The sequence below is a fragment of the Caretta caretta genome, chromosome 3, assembly GCF_965140235.1.
Source record: "Caretta caretta isolate rCarCar2 chromosome 3, rCarCar1.hap1, whole genome shotgun sequence".
Classification (NCBI taxonomy): Eukaryota; Metazoa; Chordata; order Testudines; family Cheloniidae; genus Caretta; species Caretta caretta.
In genome coordinates, this window is record NC_134208.1 from 114566480 (window position 1) to 114585496 (window position 19017).

At 43.9% G+C, this 19017-nt stretch overlaps 1 protein-coding gene across 3 annotated transcripts in view; it reads right to left on the minus strand.

Moving 5' to 3' along the window:
• Positions 1–13991, minus strand: part of LRP11 (LDL receptor related protein 11) — a 36098-nt gene extending 22107 nt beyond the window's left edge. For all 3 annotated transcript variants that reach the window (XM_048844265.2, XM_048844264.2, XM_048844263.2), the window contains exons 1-2: positions 13445–13991; positions 6790–6947 (exon numbers count right to left, since the gene is read on the minus strand). In XM_048844265.2, the coding sequence (XP_048700222.2) occupies positions 6790–6947; positions 13445–13976 (690 nt within the window). In that variant the 5' untranslated portion in view covers positions 13977–13991. The remainder of the gene's footprint in view (positions 1–6789; positions 6948–13444) is intronic.
• Between the last annotated feature and the right edge of the window lie 5026 nt (positions 13992–19017).

The following is a 19017-nucleotide window of genomic DNA, read 5'->3' on the forward strand; positions in this document are numbered from 1 at the left end:
GATGGGAACTGAGACAGACCAGCAAAGGGACCAGGGCAAGACATAAATGGAGTGGTCCACAGAAACTTTGATGGCGCAATAGGGTATCTGGGAACAAGGTAAAGATCAGAGAGGCTCAGCAAGCATGCAGAATGGGCTGCCGGGTATAGTGTCTAGAAAAATAGTACATGTAGATTTGCTGTCTCCAGTCACTGCTTGTTTTGCTCTTGCACTTATAGCTGAAGCTACTTATTTTGTTTAAACGCTGTAATACAGGGCATCATCCAAAATCCATATGATAACCAATTTGTTGCATTTTCATTAGGTATTGTCAACAGGAGAAAACCAATGGGGATAGAAAACTATTCTTGATCAAAAGTCACTTGTACTCCCTAATAACTACTGGGCTTCCGAAACAGAGTCATTATTCTGGAATAAAATAACTTCTATTCTAGAACAGAGTGTGCACATGGAAAGCTATTCTGGAATAGCTATTGCAGAACAGCCTATTCCACAATAGCAATTCCAGTCAATTTCCCCAAGTAGGCCAGCCCTTAAGGGTATGTCTACACAGCAGCTAGGAGTGAGCTTCCTAGCCCAGGTAGACAGACTCACAAAAGCTCTGCTCAAGCTAGTGTGCTGAAAATAGCGGGTGGCAGCTTGGGTTAGCCACCCTAGCTCAGACTCAGAGGGCCAGGTAGTCTTGGACTCAAGCAACTGGCCCATGCCGGCTGCTGTCCATGCCATAACATCCACACTGCTATTTTTCGTGAGCTTGCACAAGTCTCTCTTCCTGGGCTGCGAGGCACACTCTCAGCTGGAGAGTAGACATACCCTAAAAGAACCTGGACTGAAAATGCTCAACAATATGTACAGCAATGCTGTATTGAAAATGATTAGAATAATGTCAAGAAGGAAAGAGATGTTAGTTCAAAACACCTTAAATTGTTCTTTATATAGCATTAACTGTTAAAAAACTAACCAAAACCAACTAATATTACATAGTTCTGGGGAAAAAACATATCTAGATGAGCAAGACAAATATTTGAGGAATGAATTAAAACGTTTTTGGAATAGCTGTGGCTGAATTGTAATCTTGGCAAGTGCTTATGCACACAAATCAAGTTAACAATTAGTGTAGTGTGCCTAACTCCCCACATACGGTCACTGAAATTCAATTATTCATGCCTGCCATGTTTAAAAGGACTCAAAAACCATTAAAATGTAAAGGAATTTCAATTGTAAAAACAGTAAATAAAGAAAAATGGCGAATTTTAAAAATCACTTCACTACAGAACAGGAATGTAGGTCTACGTAACGCACCAGAGAGGTGTAAAGTGACACTGGTGTACTAAGAATCAGGCCTCTTGTCTACAGTATATTTACTCACCTAAATTTTTTGGCTCAATGCCTCTTTAGTAATTTAAATAATAATTTTTTTTAGCATGTTATGTATAAGATAATTCACTAATAGTCACTGCAAAAATGGGCTTTCCTTAATGTGAGTGTGTTAAATTTTTAAACTGAACTTTTTTTATGCTTTTATAAATTGTATAAGGTGCCCAACGTTTCATCAAGGCACTTCTGATAATATGAAATAAATAAATATTAATAAATATTTATAAATGGCATTGGAACATAAATGTTTTTAAAAGGATGTCTTATAGTTAATATTAATTTAAACTGCATACAGAAATGACTGTTACCCTATAAACTAATGTAACAATAATTTAAAAAAACCAGTATAAAATGACAGTTTCCATAAAATGTTGAGTGGCTTTTTTAATTTGACACCAACTGTCTAGTCACCAATTCCACATACCAGCCATGGACACAGTAACATGTTCTCCAGTATTTAGAAAACAGTAAGCTAAAAACCAATGGTGAATTTATACAAATGAAGAACGCATGGCTATTTAAAGATAACCACAAGTCCCAGGTGCATCCTGAAGCACAAACTGAAGACAAGCATCTATCATACCAGAGAAATGCAGTTATCATATTGTAACCATATTCCCTATCCTCCTAGAGTGTGATATTCCATTTTAAAAATGGTGTAATCGAAAAAATAGTAAGGTTAAGTAATTTCGGGACATGAAAAGGTTCTTCCATAATTGGACTAGTTGAAAACTTAGGCCTCAGTGAGCAAGTAGCTCTGCACGGGTACACCCTTTCACCCATGTGGATCTTCTACAGTCTACACTGAAATCAGTGGGACACTACACAGATCTGTTCATTGTCAAAGTAGAACTTTTACATATAAATCTTCCAAAACCATGTATGGGTCATGACTTAACCTTTCATGCATGTGCCTATTTCAAAGTGTTACTTAGTATTTGCTACTGTATGATGATGCTTAATTGTTACCGCCATGAACGTTCTAGAACTTTTATTCTCAACAGACTTGTGGTGCTGAGCACCTTCTGCAAAGTGTGACATACTCAACATGGGAGTTGAGGGTATACATGGTATATACTGGGGGGCACTGAGCACTTTACAGTACTGAGCCCAATGTAAGGAATGCTGAGCACTTTACAGTACTGAGCCCAATGTAAGGAATGCTGAACACTAATAAAAATGAAGAGAAATTCTGTGGAATTCTTTCATTTTATCCATTTACAATTATTTTTTAAAACCTGAAAGACCTCAGGAGTTTTTCAGCACATACGACAATAGCACTCTAGAATTAATGCTTGCTTTATAACATGGTTTATTGATAAATTCACTTTTCTCTTCTCATGCAATTAATCTCCCTGATGTTACTTATTCTTATTTTGGAGCAGGGTAGTTTGCTCCATGGGCTGCATAGCCCAGGGCTAACCAAATCCTGATTACAGGATGAGCCTCACCCGAGTAGGATCAAGTAATTCCCTATAAAGGGCAGCAGGTGGGCACAGGGGGGAAGAGATCAGAGACCGCTAGGAGTGGGCAAGAGTCCTGGGAGTTGAGACTCTAGCTAAAAAGAGTCCTGGGAGTTAAGATTCTAGCAGAAGGAGTGGGAGTAGCCTGCTAATACAAGATGGACCCTGAGCAGGTAATGGAAATTGCAAAAGCTCCCCAGGCAGGGAAGCCTGGGAGTCGGAAGAGAAATGTTTGTTTGTGGGACTTTAATTTAGCACTTAGAGTCTTATTTTGAGTTATTTTCCGTGAATAAACCAAGATACCAAGAAGAGGTTTCTTGACCTCAGAAAAAAGCATGTGGAGTCTGTATAAGAAGGCCTTTGAGGGAGACATTATTAGCAGGATGCTGCAGAAGCACTCGTGGCGATAAGGGGGTGCATGGAAGGTGGCCAGCCCTGTTACAAGCCTAATGACCTTTTTTTTCCACCTTCCACTGGGATAGGGTCCTGGATCTATCTTGTTCTAATCCTTGACTGAAACTAAGCAGCAAATTCCCAGAAAATTATAATAAAAAGCCACCTGTCACATACTTCAATGACTACGTTCTGTAGGCAGCAATTTGACAAGCAAATTATTCTTTAGCTAAATTATCATGAAAGAAAAGTTTCTTTCTACTGATTGCCTGCTGCAATATGACAGGATCTGTTTATAATCACCCCTATCTCCCTCTGTGCCATCTACTTGCTCTTTTGTACGTAAGTGCAATGTAACAGCTGTCTTTTATCTTGTTTAAACACACAACCCCAGTCTCCTTGGTGCTTTTGGATTTATGTACCATTTTAAAAATGGACAATAAAAAAAAGTCAAATACCAAAATAAAAGTCAAGGTAAAAAACCAGGGAATATTTGTATGAATAATTATGAATGTTACCTAAACTCTAATAAATTAATGTGATCTCTGCTAATTATCCATTAATCCTGAATTAATCAACGACAATGGAAAAACTCCCACTGACTTCAATGCAGCCAGGATTTCACCTATTAAGCATAAATTTGTGAAAAGTGTTTATTTTTGTTGAGCAGATCTATTCTTTCACAGGTATTTACTTTGGCGCCAGTACTGTGGTCCTTTCACACACCAAACTACCGTTGACTTTAATGTGACTTTTGCAAGCTTATATAATTCCAAGATTGACCTCTCCATTTTATTGACTATACTTTGGTTTGAATCAAAGATAAAAATATTAATGCATATTGTTTTAACATACAAACTTTAGATTTAGATTTTTTTGGTGTTCTGGAAGCATACTCCCATAGTGCATATTAATTAAAAGGAACTTTTTAAAAACACATTTTTGGTTTTTGTATAACAACTAATTCTTTTCAACACTATTCTATAAAAATTATTTAAATGTAGTGATCCTGAAAGGGGCCTGAATAATGAGCGATTCAGTTTATCCACAAAATAGGTAAAAGGTATTCTCTGAATTTCATTCAACTCCCCTATGGAGAATGCATACCTAATTAATGCCTTCCAGACCTTCTAAATTCCACATCAACAAAACATTAAATTAAGATAAACAGACTAGCAATGATACATTGACATGTGACAGACTCAAGTTTTGAAATCACCTCTAGTCATTTAGCACTGGGATGATTGGAAATTGGCTCAGTTGTGTTTGCAGTTTTTGTGATGTGGGTCTGGTGATAGCAGGTGAGATTTTCAGAACTGCTCAGGAGTGGTTTAACTAACGCTGAGCGTTTCTGAAAATGCCATTCTGTATGTTCTGCAAGTAGTGTGGCAATAGATATATTCCAATACATAAATTCAATGACTAACCATCAGAGAAGTCCACATGCTTTCTTATCAGTTTATAAAGCACTTTTTTTAGCTGTGATATGGGGACCTTTAATAAGAATCCATATGCAAATACAGTAAAACCTTAAATTATCCCCCAAGGGACTAAAAATCTGAGGCCTTGTCTACACTACAAAGTTTTGTTGGCAAAAGTTATGCCACTTTAATTAAAGCGCTTTAATTAAAACCGCTGTTGCATGTCCACACTAGCTCCTTGTGTCGGCAGAGTGCATCCACACTAACAGCTCTTGCATCGACACAGAGAGCAGTGCAGTGTGGCAGCTATCCCACTGTGCAACTGGGGCAGGGTGCTGTGGGGAGTGTTTGCAATGCCTCATGGGGCACGTACAGTGTCACATGATGCAGGTTTCTCAATCCCATTGTTCCAGGGGCATACTAGTAGATTGTCAGCTACTTTTTCAACTGAAGCATGTGGGGGCAGGGAGAGAAGAGTGGTGTGTCGGAGCAGGGGAGACAGTAGGCTGACTGATCTATCCTGAGGCAGGGGGAGGGGGACAACCCCCACCTCACACAGGTCAGGCCCGGCTCTGTTCCGCACAGCAGTCTCTCCCAAAGCAGCCTGCTCTGCCTGCCTATGGTTCTGTCTGTGATTCCTTCCAAGTTCTCCCACAGCCTCCTCAGCGGCCAGGAGAGGCATCCTGAGCAGCTCTGTGAGCTCTCCATGCTGAGGAATGGCTTGAAGTAGTTTCCATTATATACAGGGTTTACAATTTGGTTCAATGGCTCTCAGCACCCCCTCTATAAAAAGTGTTCCAGAACCCCTGCCCAGAGCTTTGAAAGGGGAGGGGTGTATGCCTGTAGAGATCAAAAAGTAAGCAGAATGTCACGGCAGGCATTGTGGGATACTGGCGGAAGCCAATTCTGTCAACAAAACAAACAGCAGTATTTACAATGATGCTTTGTCACTTTAACTGTGCAGCAAAAGACTTTACGCCTCTCACTGAGGTGGTTTTATTTTGTTGGCAAAACAGCAGAGTTTTGCCGCCAAAAGTAGCTTTGTAGAGTGTACACCTCCACTGTTTTGTTGCCAAACAGGCAGCTTTTGCTGATGAAACTTTGTAGCGTAGACACGGCCTCATTGTCTGACAGCTGTTGGGCTAAATACTGCTCTCTGTTACACCATTTCAAATACAGAGTGACTTCACTGAAGTCAACAGTTAGATCAGATTTGCTCAAGTGTAAATGAGGAGAATTTGACTGTGTGCGGCACCTCTTGGAGGCACAGCACACACAGGTGCAACCCAGGAAAGGGTTGGCTGAGGGGGTTTTAAATGGCATTTGTGCTCTCCTGATTCTGGGGTGTTCCAGGGACCACTGTGGCCTGTATATGGGCAGCAGCATTACCCAGAATCTCAGTAGCATTATGTGCTGTGGCCCATTCCCTCCTATCCCTGACATCCCCCTCTTCCCCTTGGCTGAGTCCCAGACATGCCCTCAATGCTCATACTTGTGAAGAGTCCTGGGTAAGCCACTATCACAACCTTATGCAATGTCTGTCCCATAGGAAGTCTCCCCAGCCAGCTAAGAGTCTCTTCTGGTCCCTTTGTGCAGCCATGGCAGCATTCAGGTGCTGGGCCAGGATGTGGTATCCCTACCTTGGTGTTAAATTTCAAGACTAAACAAAATTGTACTGGAAACCTTAGTAATAAATTAAAACAGTCTCTTAGGATTGGTGTGGCCTACTGGAGATAGTCCTTAGTGTGACTTTTCCTTCGAGCTTCTCCATGAGCTCTTCCAACAAGTTGTTGGTGAAAATACCTTGTTTTAATAACTAAGTTACTGAGGTACCCCTACCCTGGATCCTAGAAGCTGAACAACTGCCATGAAAAAGAAGCTGTCTGGAGAAGAGAGAGTAAATATATTAAGAGAATTTTTGAATCTACTTATTTGACCATAATTTCTCATACCATTAATTATACAATTTCATCACTACTGGCAAGTCAGAAAAATGAGGCTCTAATCTTTTCATCCTAACTTGATCACGAACCACATCTCTGTGAATAGACTAACATTAAACATCTACATTTACAACTGAACTGAATACAATTATCAGCCAAATAACTGATTTTTGCATGCAATACTATATGTACCTTTATATCAATTGATGAGTCACCTTGCAGCAAAGTCCACTCATATTGTATGATTCCATGGTCATCTAAGCTTTCTCGGCCATCCAAAATCACCCAGTCCACTGGTGACTGCAGCACAATATCTTGTCCTGCCTTGCTGTGTGGAGGTTTGTCGTTTTCTTTAAAAAAAAATAGAATTGTTATTCATCAGAGGAAACAGAATTGTTCATATTTAACTAAAGAAGAAACATTCTACGTAAGACACTGATTTATTATTCTGCCTTTCTCTGATTTGAAAGGTAGAGAAAACAGCTTTCAGCACTCAGTTAGTTTCCTGTCCCTCAAAATCTGAGTTCCTATGTTTTTGCCTGTTCAGCATTAAATAAGTTCAGTGTGTTTGTGTCTGTTAGTTGAACATGCTCTGTCAGAAGTTTGACTATAAGCAACCTAAATTCACAACACAGGCTGAAGGAAAAAAAATCCATGGAAGTTCTCCAAAAGCTAAGATTTAATTAATTAAAACACACACAGAGGCTTTTAAAACAGTATTACAATGTAAACTAATCCCATGCCCTTTTGAATCTTGAGAGACAGAAGCATGTCCTTAACTTTTAAATGCAAGGTTTAATTATGTCTAAGTGGCAATACTGGTAAACTGCTGCATGATGTGCCAGCTTCATCCAGGGAGAAAACTGGTATATCTTCATGCTATGAAACCTCATCTACAAACAGGGATGCTTCAGTTGCAACAATTATACAGCAAGTAGGATGGCTGGAAGTGTTTTTTATTTAATTTAGGAGGACCAAAGCCAACATAAATCGTATATAAAATATACAAGCACAACATTCGATGTGTGGTCCCAGGGCTTTACATCTTCCAGATCCAACAATGAACACAGGATTATTAATTTCCTTGTGGCCTCTTTATGGTACTCATCACTCTAGGAACTGAGGACTCTACAAACATTAATTGACTTATTTTCAAACAATACAGTGAAGTGGTATTATCACTAATTTACAGATGGGGGAACTAAAGCACAGAGGAAGTAAGGCCAGAAAAATAACACTAATTTTGAAGGACTAACTTGAGATATCTAGAAATATTTAGAATTTTATAGCACTCTGTGTTCAAAGCACAGTTCCCCCTGACTTCAGTTGTGAGAACACAGCACTTCTACAAATCAGGCCACCAGTCTCTCAAGACGGGCATCCAGAAAATTAGGTAAACAGCAGGCATCTTGGAAAACACTGGTTTTGGCAACTTGCCCAGAAACACACAGGAATTCTGTGGCAGAGGCACGGACTGATTCTAATCCCCAGGGCAACATTCAAGTGCCCCAACCATGGGACTGTACTTTCACTTCTTGCAGTTCCCTGCCTCAATCACTGCCTACTCTAGCTGGCCAGAAACTGGGGAATTCCCATTCTGTGGGAAAGCCCAAATACATTTATTCTGTTCCAAAAGAGAGATGAAATGACACTTTGTCTTGACATTTTCAAAATGTTTCCAAGGCTCCCTGAGTGGTGTGGAACCCTCTCAGCCCACCCACTATGGAGCCAGGCAATCTGGGGGTCGTCTGGGTTCCTGAGACCCTGGAAGCCCTGGCTTCAGAGCAGTCCACCTGGTGGTCTGCCAAGGAGTTGAGAAGCCCTGGGAGCCACAGCTCTGGAACATTTTGCCTGGAGGGCTGCCTTGGAGTTGAGTAGCCTGAATCCCCAGGTCTGAGGCAGCCTACCAGGCAGGCTGTTGCAGAGTCAGGCTTCCCAGCAGCCCACCTGGTAGGCTATTTAGAAGCAGGGGAGCTGTGGAGATGGGAATGATTTTCTGATGGAAAAATCAAAACTTTCCAGCAAAACTCAATTTTCCAAAAGAAAATTTGAGGTGTGTTTTTTTTTTTTTTTCGTGGGAAGTCATTCCAACGGGAAACTCCCAACCAGCTCCACTACAAATCTTCCAACTTCCGCAACAACTGATGCAGGTCTTACAGAAACCAGCTTCATTCACTCTGCATTCCTTTCCTGATTCATTCCCTCAGCACAGTCCAGTCTATGCTCGACTGAGACAAAGTTCCATTCTCCTTCTGCTTCTGTCCCTGTCTCCCACTGTGCCTGTCCCTGCCTCCTCTCCTGCTCCTCACCCACATTTGAATCATACTGCTTCCTCCTTCTCCACAATGCCTGGGAGGAGCACGGAGGGGTAGCATTGAAAAAAGAGGAGAAACAATCTCTCTGTCCTCAGTTCCAGTGCTCGGCCCCATAGCAGTTGCAGAAGTCCTGTTCACCCAGGATGGAACATGCTCTGTGGACATAGAATATTTGGAGAATTTTGCTACCAACCTGTATTGAGCATGTGGAAACAATTTTCACAGACTTATAATTTTGAAAATCCACCCAAATTAGTCCAAGGAAAAGCACATCCCTGACACCAGAGCAACCTCCTGCCAAATTTCAAATCCATGCTCTAAAGAACAAATGCAAAAGAAACAGTTGTAGGAATTTAACATTAACAAAATAGTTGAACCATATTTTTCCTTAATCTCATTCTCAACAACAGTTGAACCACTTTTGCTGAATCTTTCAAAATAAACTCAGCCTGAGTCAGACAGGCAACACGAAAAACTTCAGCCCAAGGGCCTTAAGCTTGGCAATTTAATAAGCAACTGAAAACAGGGAAGGGTCAGGCAACCTTAATAACTTAGACCTATAGAAAGTGAATACAAAATGCCATGATTCTCATTTGGTAGCAGTTTACACTCACACAGCACAGGTGTAAATGATGACAAAGCACAAGGAAGGGAGATCAAGTTCATAGTGTGCATTTCAACTTCTATTTTTTAGCTTTATTAAGCTTTAATATGGATACTAATATGCTGATTTTATAACTTAACATTCTCAGATTGTATAGCTGTCTGCCTGCAGAAAAAGGAGCTATAGCTTTGGAACCCTTCTCCCCCTTTTTATGCAGACAACAGCAGATTTAATCAGATCTCCTTTCCCCTATTTCTTTCACAGACTTGGAGTGTCACCAATAAATGTTAGGTGGTACTGGTATGGCATCTGAATGGAGGCTTTGTTGTAAAAAGATCGCTTTATTAAAAGCTCTTACATTCCTGCTGACATCAGTTTACCTGAATATTAATTCCCCTACTTTTTATCAGTAACAAGAACCCTGGGATATTGTACCAGGCAAAAACAGAGGGCCTACTGTAACACCTGTGACTTCAGTGAAATTACACAAGGGATGCAATTGGACTGAAAAGTTTAAATCTGCCAATAGGTGCTTTCAGAATTACAAATACAATTTAGGTTGAGATTACTGAAAATTACTCAAAGAATTTAACAGTGAAACATTAGAGACACCATATTTTAGGATTATAAAGATGCTGTTTTTTAAAAAACATCTTTTAAATATATCTCAAGAAAATGAAAAGGTAGGTAAAAGAAGATTCAATGTGCTCTGAACCCAGGATTCATCAAAGAACAGGAATAGGTAAAGTATGATTCCAGTATGAGGAAAAATCTTGAAATGTAAAGCTTATTGTAAAGCATGTAAAGTGACAGCATGACATGTGAGGAGACATGTCTTCATTTTCATATTAACTTTTAGATGAACTTTTCAGTTTAATTCAAAAATGAAAGGACAGCACCATATTAGACCTCAATTTAACAATCTTCAGTTTTTCTTTCCTGTCATGGCTGACAGAAATCTAAATAAATGGCCTTTCTGCCTCACAGCTCTGCTTCAGCTCCTACCTAATTGTATTAAGCAGTTACAATCCCATTTGTGATATCACAGCCAACCCACATAGAATCAGATGGAGGATAGGTAATACCAAGACACTGAGCACCTCACAAGTTTGGGCCAGAAGGCAAATTTCTATCCTAATTCTAAAATAATGAGCAAAAAAATAGGTTGTGAGGGAAGTGTAGTCTAGATCAGGTATTATAGGCCTAATTTTGTTCCCACTGATTCCAACAGAAGTTTTGCAAATTATGTCTATGGGAGCAAGGGCAGGCCTGACACTACTGGTACAAATTTTTACTTCAATGAGTTAAAGATCACGCCCTTCTTAATTAGACATCCTGAGGTGAAGAACATATAAAAACATAACTGGGGAAGAGCATAAATTGGAGGTCAACTTACCTAAGTTTTCATATTGCTATTAATATTGCATTAAGCATGAAAGTTACCTTTTAAGAAAGATTTTAGACAGATTTTTAACAGAAAAACAATTTTAAACAAATTAGTTACATGATGAAACTACATTATAGTTTTGAACTAATATTCACTATTCAATATTCATTGGCTTCAATCAAGTTGTAGTGGCATAACACTGGTGCAACAGAGGGGAAAATCAGGTCCAAAGTCTCCAACCCAAGTGGCTGTCCTATTGGGCAAATAGTATTAGGCTTTGTCTACAATAGCATGTTTGTCGGCAAAACTTTTGTTGGTCAGGGGTGTGGGAAAAAAACCACACCCCGACCAACACAAGTTTCACCAACAAAAGAGCCGGTGTGGACAAAGCTATGTCGGTGGGAGAGCGTCTCCCGCTGACATAGCTACCTCCACTCTTCGGGGGTGGCTTAATTATACCAGCATGAGAGCTCTCTCCCACCGGCATAGAGAGGCTACACAGGAGACCTTACAGTGGCGCAGCTGCAGCGATACAGCTGTGCCACTGTAAAGTCCATACTGTAGACATAGCCTTAGATGAGTGTTTCTGAGTGGTCTTCATTCACACCTATTACTAAGTGTTTTCATGTTACTGAAATGTCATGCTACTCAATAATGCACATACACTAAGTGTTTACTTGGGTAGACATAATGAATTCCTTGAGGATGTATAGGAAATATTTGTACTCCATGAAAAGGTACTGAAACCGTAACTAAGCTTAATAGATTGTCCTTTAAGATATTATTTTCTAATAACAGGTCACATTTGTAGGAGGTGAAGCAGTGAGTCCAAGAGCTTTGCTTCAGATGTCAGGAATCCTGAAGAGAACAGTCTTGAATGCTGGATCCTCTGATATGTTTTCTTCTAGATCTCATTTCTTTGGATTACTTGCACTGAGTTGCTTTGGAAGCTGCTTCTCTTTATCTGGTTGATTCAAGATTAACAGTACCATCAGTTCTGCTTATATATCTCTAGGCTGTCTGTGGAGCCTCTTTCTCTTTTTTTCCTCTTATAAGATCTGATACTGAAATTCTTAAGCAGGCAAAACTCTAACAGAAGAAAATAGCATTTGGTTCCCTGTCATCTTCCTCCCTGGGTTTGCTTTGCAGAATTCTTTTCTAACAGTTTTGTTTTTGCGTGAAGTCTATCTTGCTCAGCCACTGTACAAATCCTTAAACTCTACTTTGCTAGATTCTACCATTATGGGGCTGAATTTTCAAATGTGCTAAGAACTCTCAATTCCACATGAGACCCTATATAAATATGATAATCTCTTTTATCCTTGCAATGAATGCTGAGCTCACGAATGTTTTAACTCAATTTGTTAGCTCTTCACTGAACTGCCATCTTGAATATTGGGTACTAAGCTTCATATTGAAGCAAAGCTACAAAGTTTATTTTCCTCATACTCATAATTACTGCAGAATGAGCCACATCATGCAAACACCTACACACATGAGTAAAGCTACTCAGGAGTTGTCCCACTGACTTCAGCAGAACTATTCATCTGAGTAATTTTAGTCATGTGAATAAGTAAGTGCAGGATTTTACCCAGAGTTTATATATAATAAGGATCTTTTCTCCCATAAACTCTCTTCCCCTACCTTGGTATCTATTTATGATATGGGAGAAGTAACAAGAGCCATGGAACTAAGTGTGATCTCATTAACAAGGCTGGGTCAGTGAAACTAACCAAGACTTGAAGGAAGCCACATGCTCAAGTACCTTGCTGAATTGGGGCACCTGTGCCCAAGCTTACTGAGTGATTTAAATAAGAGGTGAGATGCTTAGCACCTCGAACCTTGAAGGACTGACCCCTCAATCAGATTGTTCTACATATGGGATAAAACTGTTATGATTAGCTGCCTTATCTGTAGATGCACAGCCAACATCTCCTGTAAAATTCTCAGAAAAAGAGGGGTGCAATTAGTACCACAACCAGCAACTATCCTACAGCTCTTTGCAATCTGTTTGTTGGTGTATTAACCACATTATATATAAAACGAGCCCCCTGTTTATTTAAAACTCTTTTAAACAGTGACAAAATTGTGCTATTTAAAAAGCTGCCCTGGGAGCTTTTATACCGCACTCATCCCCTTAACAGATTGCCCAACCCTCTGCTTATCAGACATCAGCAATTCTCCGGAAAGGCTCTGGCCTTGTTGTCCCTGAGAACAGCCGGCTCAGGTGAGCTGCCAATGTAAACTCTTTGGGACAGAGCCATTGTCTCGTTGCAGGTCTAGCACAACGGGGGGGAGCGGGGGCGGGCTGAGAGCTGCTGTAATGGAGGAAATGCAGGGAGCTCAAGAGCCCATCTCGTCCCCAGGACCGAGCCAACCCTGCCAGGTGCTTGTCCAGCCAATTCCCCAAGTCCTCCCGCTCGCTGAGGGGCCCCAGCGCAGTGTCACACACACACACCAGGCCCCCTTGCTGGGGGGCGGGCCCAATGTAAAGCAGCGATGCCCCCGGGGCTCTGGCGCCAGCGCAGCCTCCTCCCTTACCTGCTGCCGGGGTGAGGGCGGGGAGCTGGCTCCCGCGCGGGCCGAGGGCGGGCAGGTGCGTGCGGTTGGCGGGCTCCAGGCTGTAGCTGCTGTAGCCGCGGTGCGGAGCGAAGCGGCAGACGGCGCGGCCGCGGTAGGTGCAGTTGAAGAGGTAGCAGCTCAGCGCCCCCGGCTCGCCCTGGGGCCCGGCCCGCTGCACCACGGCCAGCGAGCAGCGCGGCTCGGCGCAGCAGGCCTGCAGGCACTGCCTCCAGCCCGCCACGGCGGCCGGCGCCCGCAGGAAGGTGGCGCCCGCCGCCAGCGAGTCCTTGGTGCGGATGATGGCGTCGGGCCGGGCGGAGAAGGCGGCGCCCCGGCAGCGGCCCCCGCCTGCCTCGTCCGGCTGCAGCTGGCGGCGGAACTCCTCCAGCAGCGACTCCACGCCCGAGATCTGCGAGCGCAGCTCGGCCAGCGGCGCCGCCACCTCCCCGCCCGGGGCCCGGCCGCACAGCGCCGCCAGCAGCAGCGGCAGCCGCAGCAGCAAGCAGGCCATGGCGGGGCGAAGCGAAGCGGGCCCGCCTGCCGCAGTCACCCGCCGCTGCAGTCCGGCGGGCAGGCGCGGGGCCGGGCCCGAGCGGCAGCCGGCGGCCTAGCGGGCTGGGGCGCGCTCCCCGGCGGCAGGAGGCGGCGGCATGGCCCGGCCGGGCCCGCGCGGGGAGGAGCCGGACGCAGCAGAATCAAGCGGCGGGCAGCGCCGGAACCGGCTCAGCACCAGAGTCCCTGGACAGCTCCGGGGGCCCCGCCCACCCGCCGCTCCTCTGGCTCCGCCCACGAGCTGGGCCCCTCCCGCCCCTTTCCTCGTCCTGTCTACTACGGATCCTCTGCCCCGCCTCTAGTCTTCCTGCCCCGCTGTTTCCAGCATTGCCCTTAGCCGGCCCCTATGAGAGCCTCAGGGGTTTTCCCAGTGGCACAGGGGCGGCTGTGTGTGATCCTTTCCCTCTGTGTCACAGCAAGGCGTGGTATAGGCAGGCAGAGCACGACCCTGGGGTCCCAGCCGCCTGGGCTCTGGTCCTCTGTGGCCACAGACCAGTCACTTCATCCCTCTGTGCCTTGTTTTCTCCATCTGTCAAACAGGGATAAAGATACTTGCTTTGTGATGCGCTTAGAGAGCTAGGCAGGAAAAGCACAATACATAAGAATGGCCATACTGGGTCAAACCAAAGGTCCATCTAGCCCAGTATCCTGTCTTCCAACAGTGGCCAATGCCGGGTGCCCCAGAGGGAATGAACAGAACAGATAATCATCAAGTGATCCATTCCTTGTTGCCCATTCCCAGCTTCTGGCAACCAGAGGCTAGAGACACCATCCCTGCCCATCCTGGCTAATAGCCATTGATGGACCTATCCTTCATGAACTTATCTAGTCCTTTTTGGAATCCTGTTATAGTCTTGGCCTTCACAACATCCTCTGGCAAGGAGTCCACAGGTTGACTGTGTGTTTTGTGAAAAAATACTTCCTTTTTTTGTTTTAAACCTACTGCCTATTAATATCATTTGTTGACCCCTAGTTCTTGTGATATGAAAAGGAGTAAATAACAATTCCTTATTTACTTTCTCCACACCAGTCATGATTTTATAGACTTCTATCATATCCCCCCTTATTCATCTCTTTTCCAAGCTGAAAAGTCCCAGATTTATTAATCTTTCCTCATATGACAGCCGTTCCATACCCCTAATACTTTTTTGTTGCCTTTTTCTGAACCTTTTCCAATTCCAATATATCTTTTTTGAGATGGGGCGACCACATCTGCACGCAGTATTCAAGATGTGGGTGCACCAGAGATTTATATAGAGACAATATGGTATTTTCTCTGTGTAATATGAGCCTGAAGATCAGAAAAGAGCTTTGAGAGCCTTTGCTGAAAGTTGCTATAGAAATGGGGGAAATGTAGCCCCAACTGTACCTTCCTCATCTAAGTGACTAAAAAAATGTGGAGTCCTTTTTATTGGACGTGGGATTCTACTTCACTTCCTGTTCTAAACTTCCCTCTAATGTCATGTGCTCTTAAATTTGTCACATTTAATCTCAGGTGGGTGCACTCCCATGGTAGATAAAGCACCACTGACTCTTTTGCCTCAATCTCCCATTGCAAGATCTGCCTGGAGAAACCAAACCCTTACTCACCTCCATCTCATGCTATGGAGTGTCTTTGACAAAAATTCTGTCACCAGGCTGGCTTCCTCCACTACAAATTCATACTCTTCTCCTGCAGTTCTGCCATCTTCCTTACTAAACAGTTCTACCTCTCCAGTTTAATTGAAACCCACATGCATAATTCCAGCCACTATTTTGCCACCTTTGACTCACATCTCAAACCCTCCCCTACTCCTGCCCCCACTTTGCTCTCTGCATAAGATCTTTTTGATTTCTTCCATGAGAAAATTGACAAAATAGGATATGACTTTCCCCATCCCATCATGCCTTCCCTTCTCTTCCCCCCTCCCAACTCTCTCATCGTTCTCCCATCACAGACACAAAAGTTTCTCATCTGCTCTCCTCCTCTAACTCTATTTGTCCCAGGGATCCCATTCCAATCCATCTCTTGAGCTCCCTCATGCTCACTCTCATCCCCGTCCCTTAGACTTCTCTTTAACCTCTCGTTTCCCTTTGGCTCTTTCCCCTTACAATACAAGCATGCTTCAGTTTCTCCCATCCTAAAAATATCCAACCTTGACCAGAAGTGTAGTCTTAAATCTGAAGGTACAGGAATGCCTGCTCCCTGCCCGCTGCTTAACATGCCTCACCAGGAGGTGGGGTGTTGCTGCTATCTGCCTAGGCTGGTGGTTCTCAAACTTATTTGATCTGTCCCCCTTCTTTGTGTCTGTAGTTGTTTATGTCCCTCCCCCACCCCCCACAAATACATTTACTGCCACCCAACTCTGAAGGCAGAGTGGAGAGCAGCGGCTGCTGGCTGGGTGCCCGGCTCTGAGGGCAGTGCCATGCCAGCAGCAACACAGAAATAAGGGAGGCAATATGAAAAGTGATATTTGTCCATATCACTTTTCACAGCAGACTTAGCACCCCATTGCCACCCTTACTTCTACACTGCTGCTGCTGCCGGAGCCCTACCACCTCCAGGTGAAGATGGGGTGGGGAAAGGAAAATCTGAGCCCAGGTTGCCTCCTGATGTGGGACTGGGGGAGTGTGGGAGAAGGAGAGCCCAAGCCTGGGCTGCCTCCCAGTGAGAGATGGCGGGGAGGGAGAGCCCAAGCAGCGGGGTTTCCGGCTGTCCCCTTTATCACTGTCTCCCAGGTGTCACAGCCCTTCTGCATGAGCCCCAGACTCCCAGGGATGATGGAGCTCTTTTTTTTTTTTTTAAAAAAAAGGCACACAGCTTGCTCCTCCCTTGACACATTCCTGCGCCTCCCTTGGGAGGCCCGCCCTATAGTTTGAGAACCGCTGGCCTAGGCCCATCACAGGGCTCCCCGACCATCTAGGGGGAGGCGTTTATCCCAGTATGGTACTCTGCTGCTGTGATTGGTCTGCTTGGTCAGGCTAGTCAGGATGTGATTCACGTTTGGGGTATGGGCAATAATTGGCTGTCAGATGTGAATACCGTGATTGGCTGCAGAGTTGGGGATGGCTAACACTAATTGGCTGTTGGGTTTTGCTCTAGGGATTTATTGGCTGTTCTATTTGAAGAGTGATTGTTGGCTATGTAACCTTATCTAATATTGGGAGACGGTGATTGGCTCCTTGGGAATGCTTAAGTCATGTGATCAGTGTCCACACTGTTACCCCACTTTGGGGCCACTTTGTGCATGGTGATTGATGTGTGAGAACAAGACTGGGTTCATCACTTTCCATTTACGCTGAGAGCCAGGAACAGGACTCTGCCTGTAGAATGTCTTGGTCCTTCTTGCTTGCTGAGCTGGGCTGTGACTGGGTGAATTCGGCCAGTCTCTCCTTGTAACCGCCCATCCCTCAGCATCACTGGGAGCTCCCAACTCCCTGCCCCATCCCAGAAATAGACACATCACCATCTCCTCCCTCTGACTCCTCTCTCCCCAAGAACCCCCTCAGCTTCCTCCCACGCCACTCCATCTCTGTGATTTTAGCTTGCTTATTATGCACATTTTGGCTCAACTACAACATAGTACCGCAACAGCATTCCAGCTTGATTACATCACTGCCCTTGACCCTACTTGCCTCTCCACTTACTGCCCCATCTCCTTTCTCACTTTCATCTCTAAGCTCACTGAATTCACTGTCTGCAATGGCTGTCTGGAGTTCCTCTCCTCCAGTTTCATTTTAGACTGTCTCCAGGCCATCTATTGCACTCCACTGAAACTGCTATCACCAAAGTCTCTAAAGACTTCTTCCTAGCCAAAGTAAAGAACCAGTACTCCTCTTTGACTTGTCAGCTGCCTTCAACAAAGTTGATCATACTCTTCTTCCTGAAATCTTGTCCTCCCATGGCTTCTGTGATTCCACTGGCTTCTATGGGGCTTTGTCCTTGGTCCTCTTCTCTTCTTCTTCTACATCCTCTCACTGGGTAATTTAATCCATGAGCACAAATTCAACTCTCATTTCTGTGCTGATGACTCACACATCTATCTTGTTATTCCAGACCTGTTTCCTTCTGTCCAAATTAAAATCTCAGCCTGTATCTCTTATAAGTCTTCATGGATATGAACATGGCTCCCGCTCAACATGGCTAAAACAGAGCTCTTAATCTTTCCCCTTAAGACTTCCTTCCACATCCTTTCTCAATCACTGTGAACAGCCCCACCATCCTGCCTGTCACTCAGACCTGTAACTTGGAAGTTTTTTTCAACTCAGACCTCTCTTTAGGTCCTCACATCCAGGTTACGTCTAAATCTGGCAGATTCTTTTTGCATAATATTTCTAAGATACGGCCTTTCCTATCCGCCACACAGATAGGACTCTCATCCAAGCTCTCATCACCATCTCACATCTTGATTACTGCAACATTCTTCTCTCTGGCCTAGATAAATGCGGTTTTGTCCCAGCAACAAAATGCTGCTGCTAACATCATTTTCCTAGCCCATCTTTTGACCATGTCACCCACTCTTTGCATCCGTCCGCTGGCTCCTCCTTCCACATCACAGCAAATGTAAGCTGCTTGTCTTCACTTTCAAGGCCTTTCACAGCCTATCCCCACCCTATTTGTCATTTCTCATTCATTGCTGAGATGTCGACTCCCGTTTCCAATCAACCTATGATGCCCATCACCTAGTTGTTAAATTTTCAAACAAACCTTCATGCTTTTCTCCTGGCTGCCCCTCTTCCTTGGGAGATGCTCCCAGTAAACATCTGCAAAGCTGACTCCATTCCTGAAAACACTTCTTTGCTGTGCTGCCTACAAAAAAACTTTACAATGATTAGATTGATGATGTGCTCAGATTACAGCTTATCATGCTCAGCAAAATTGTCTCGTCATTTCCTCATACTCACCTGTGGGCCTATCTGTAACCCTCTGTTGTCTCCAGTCTTGAACTTAGATTGTAAGCTCCTTGGGCAGGGACCATCTTTTTATTCCATGTTTGTACAGCGCCTAACACAATGGGGTC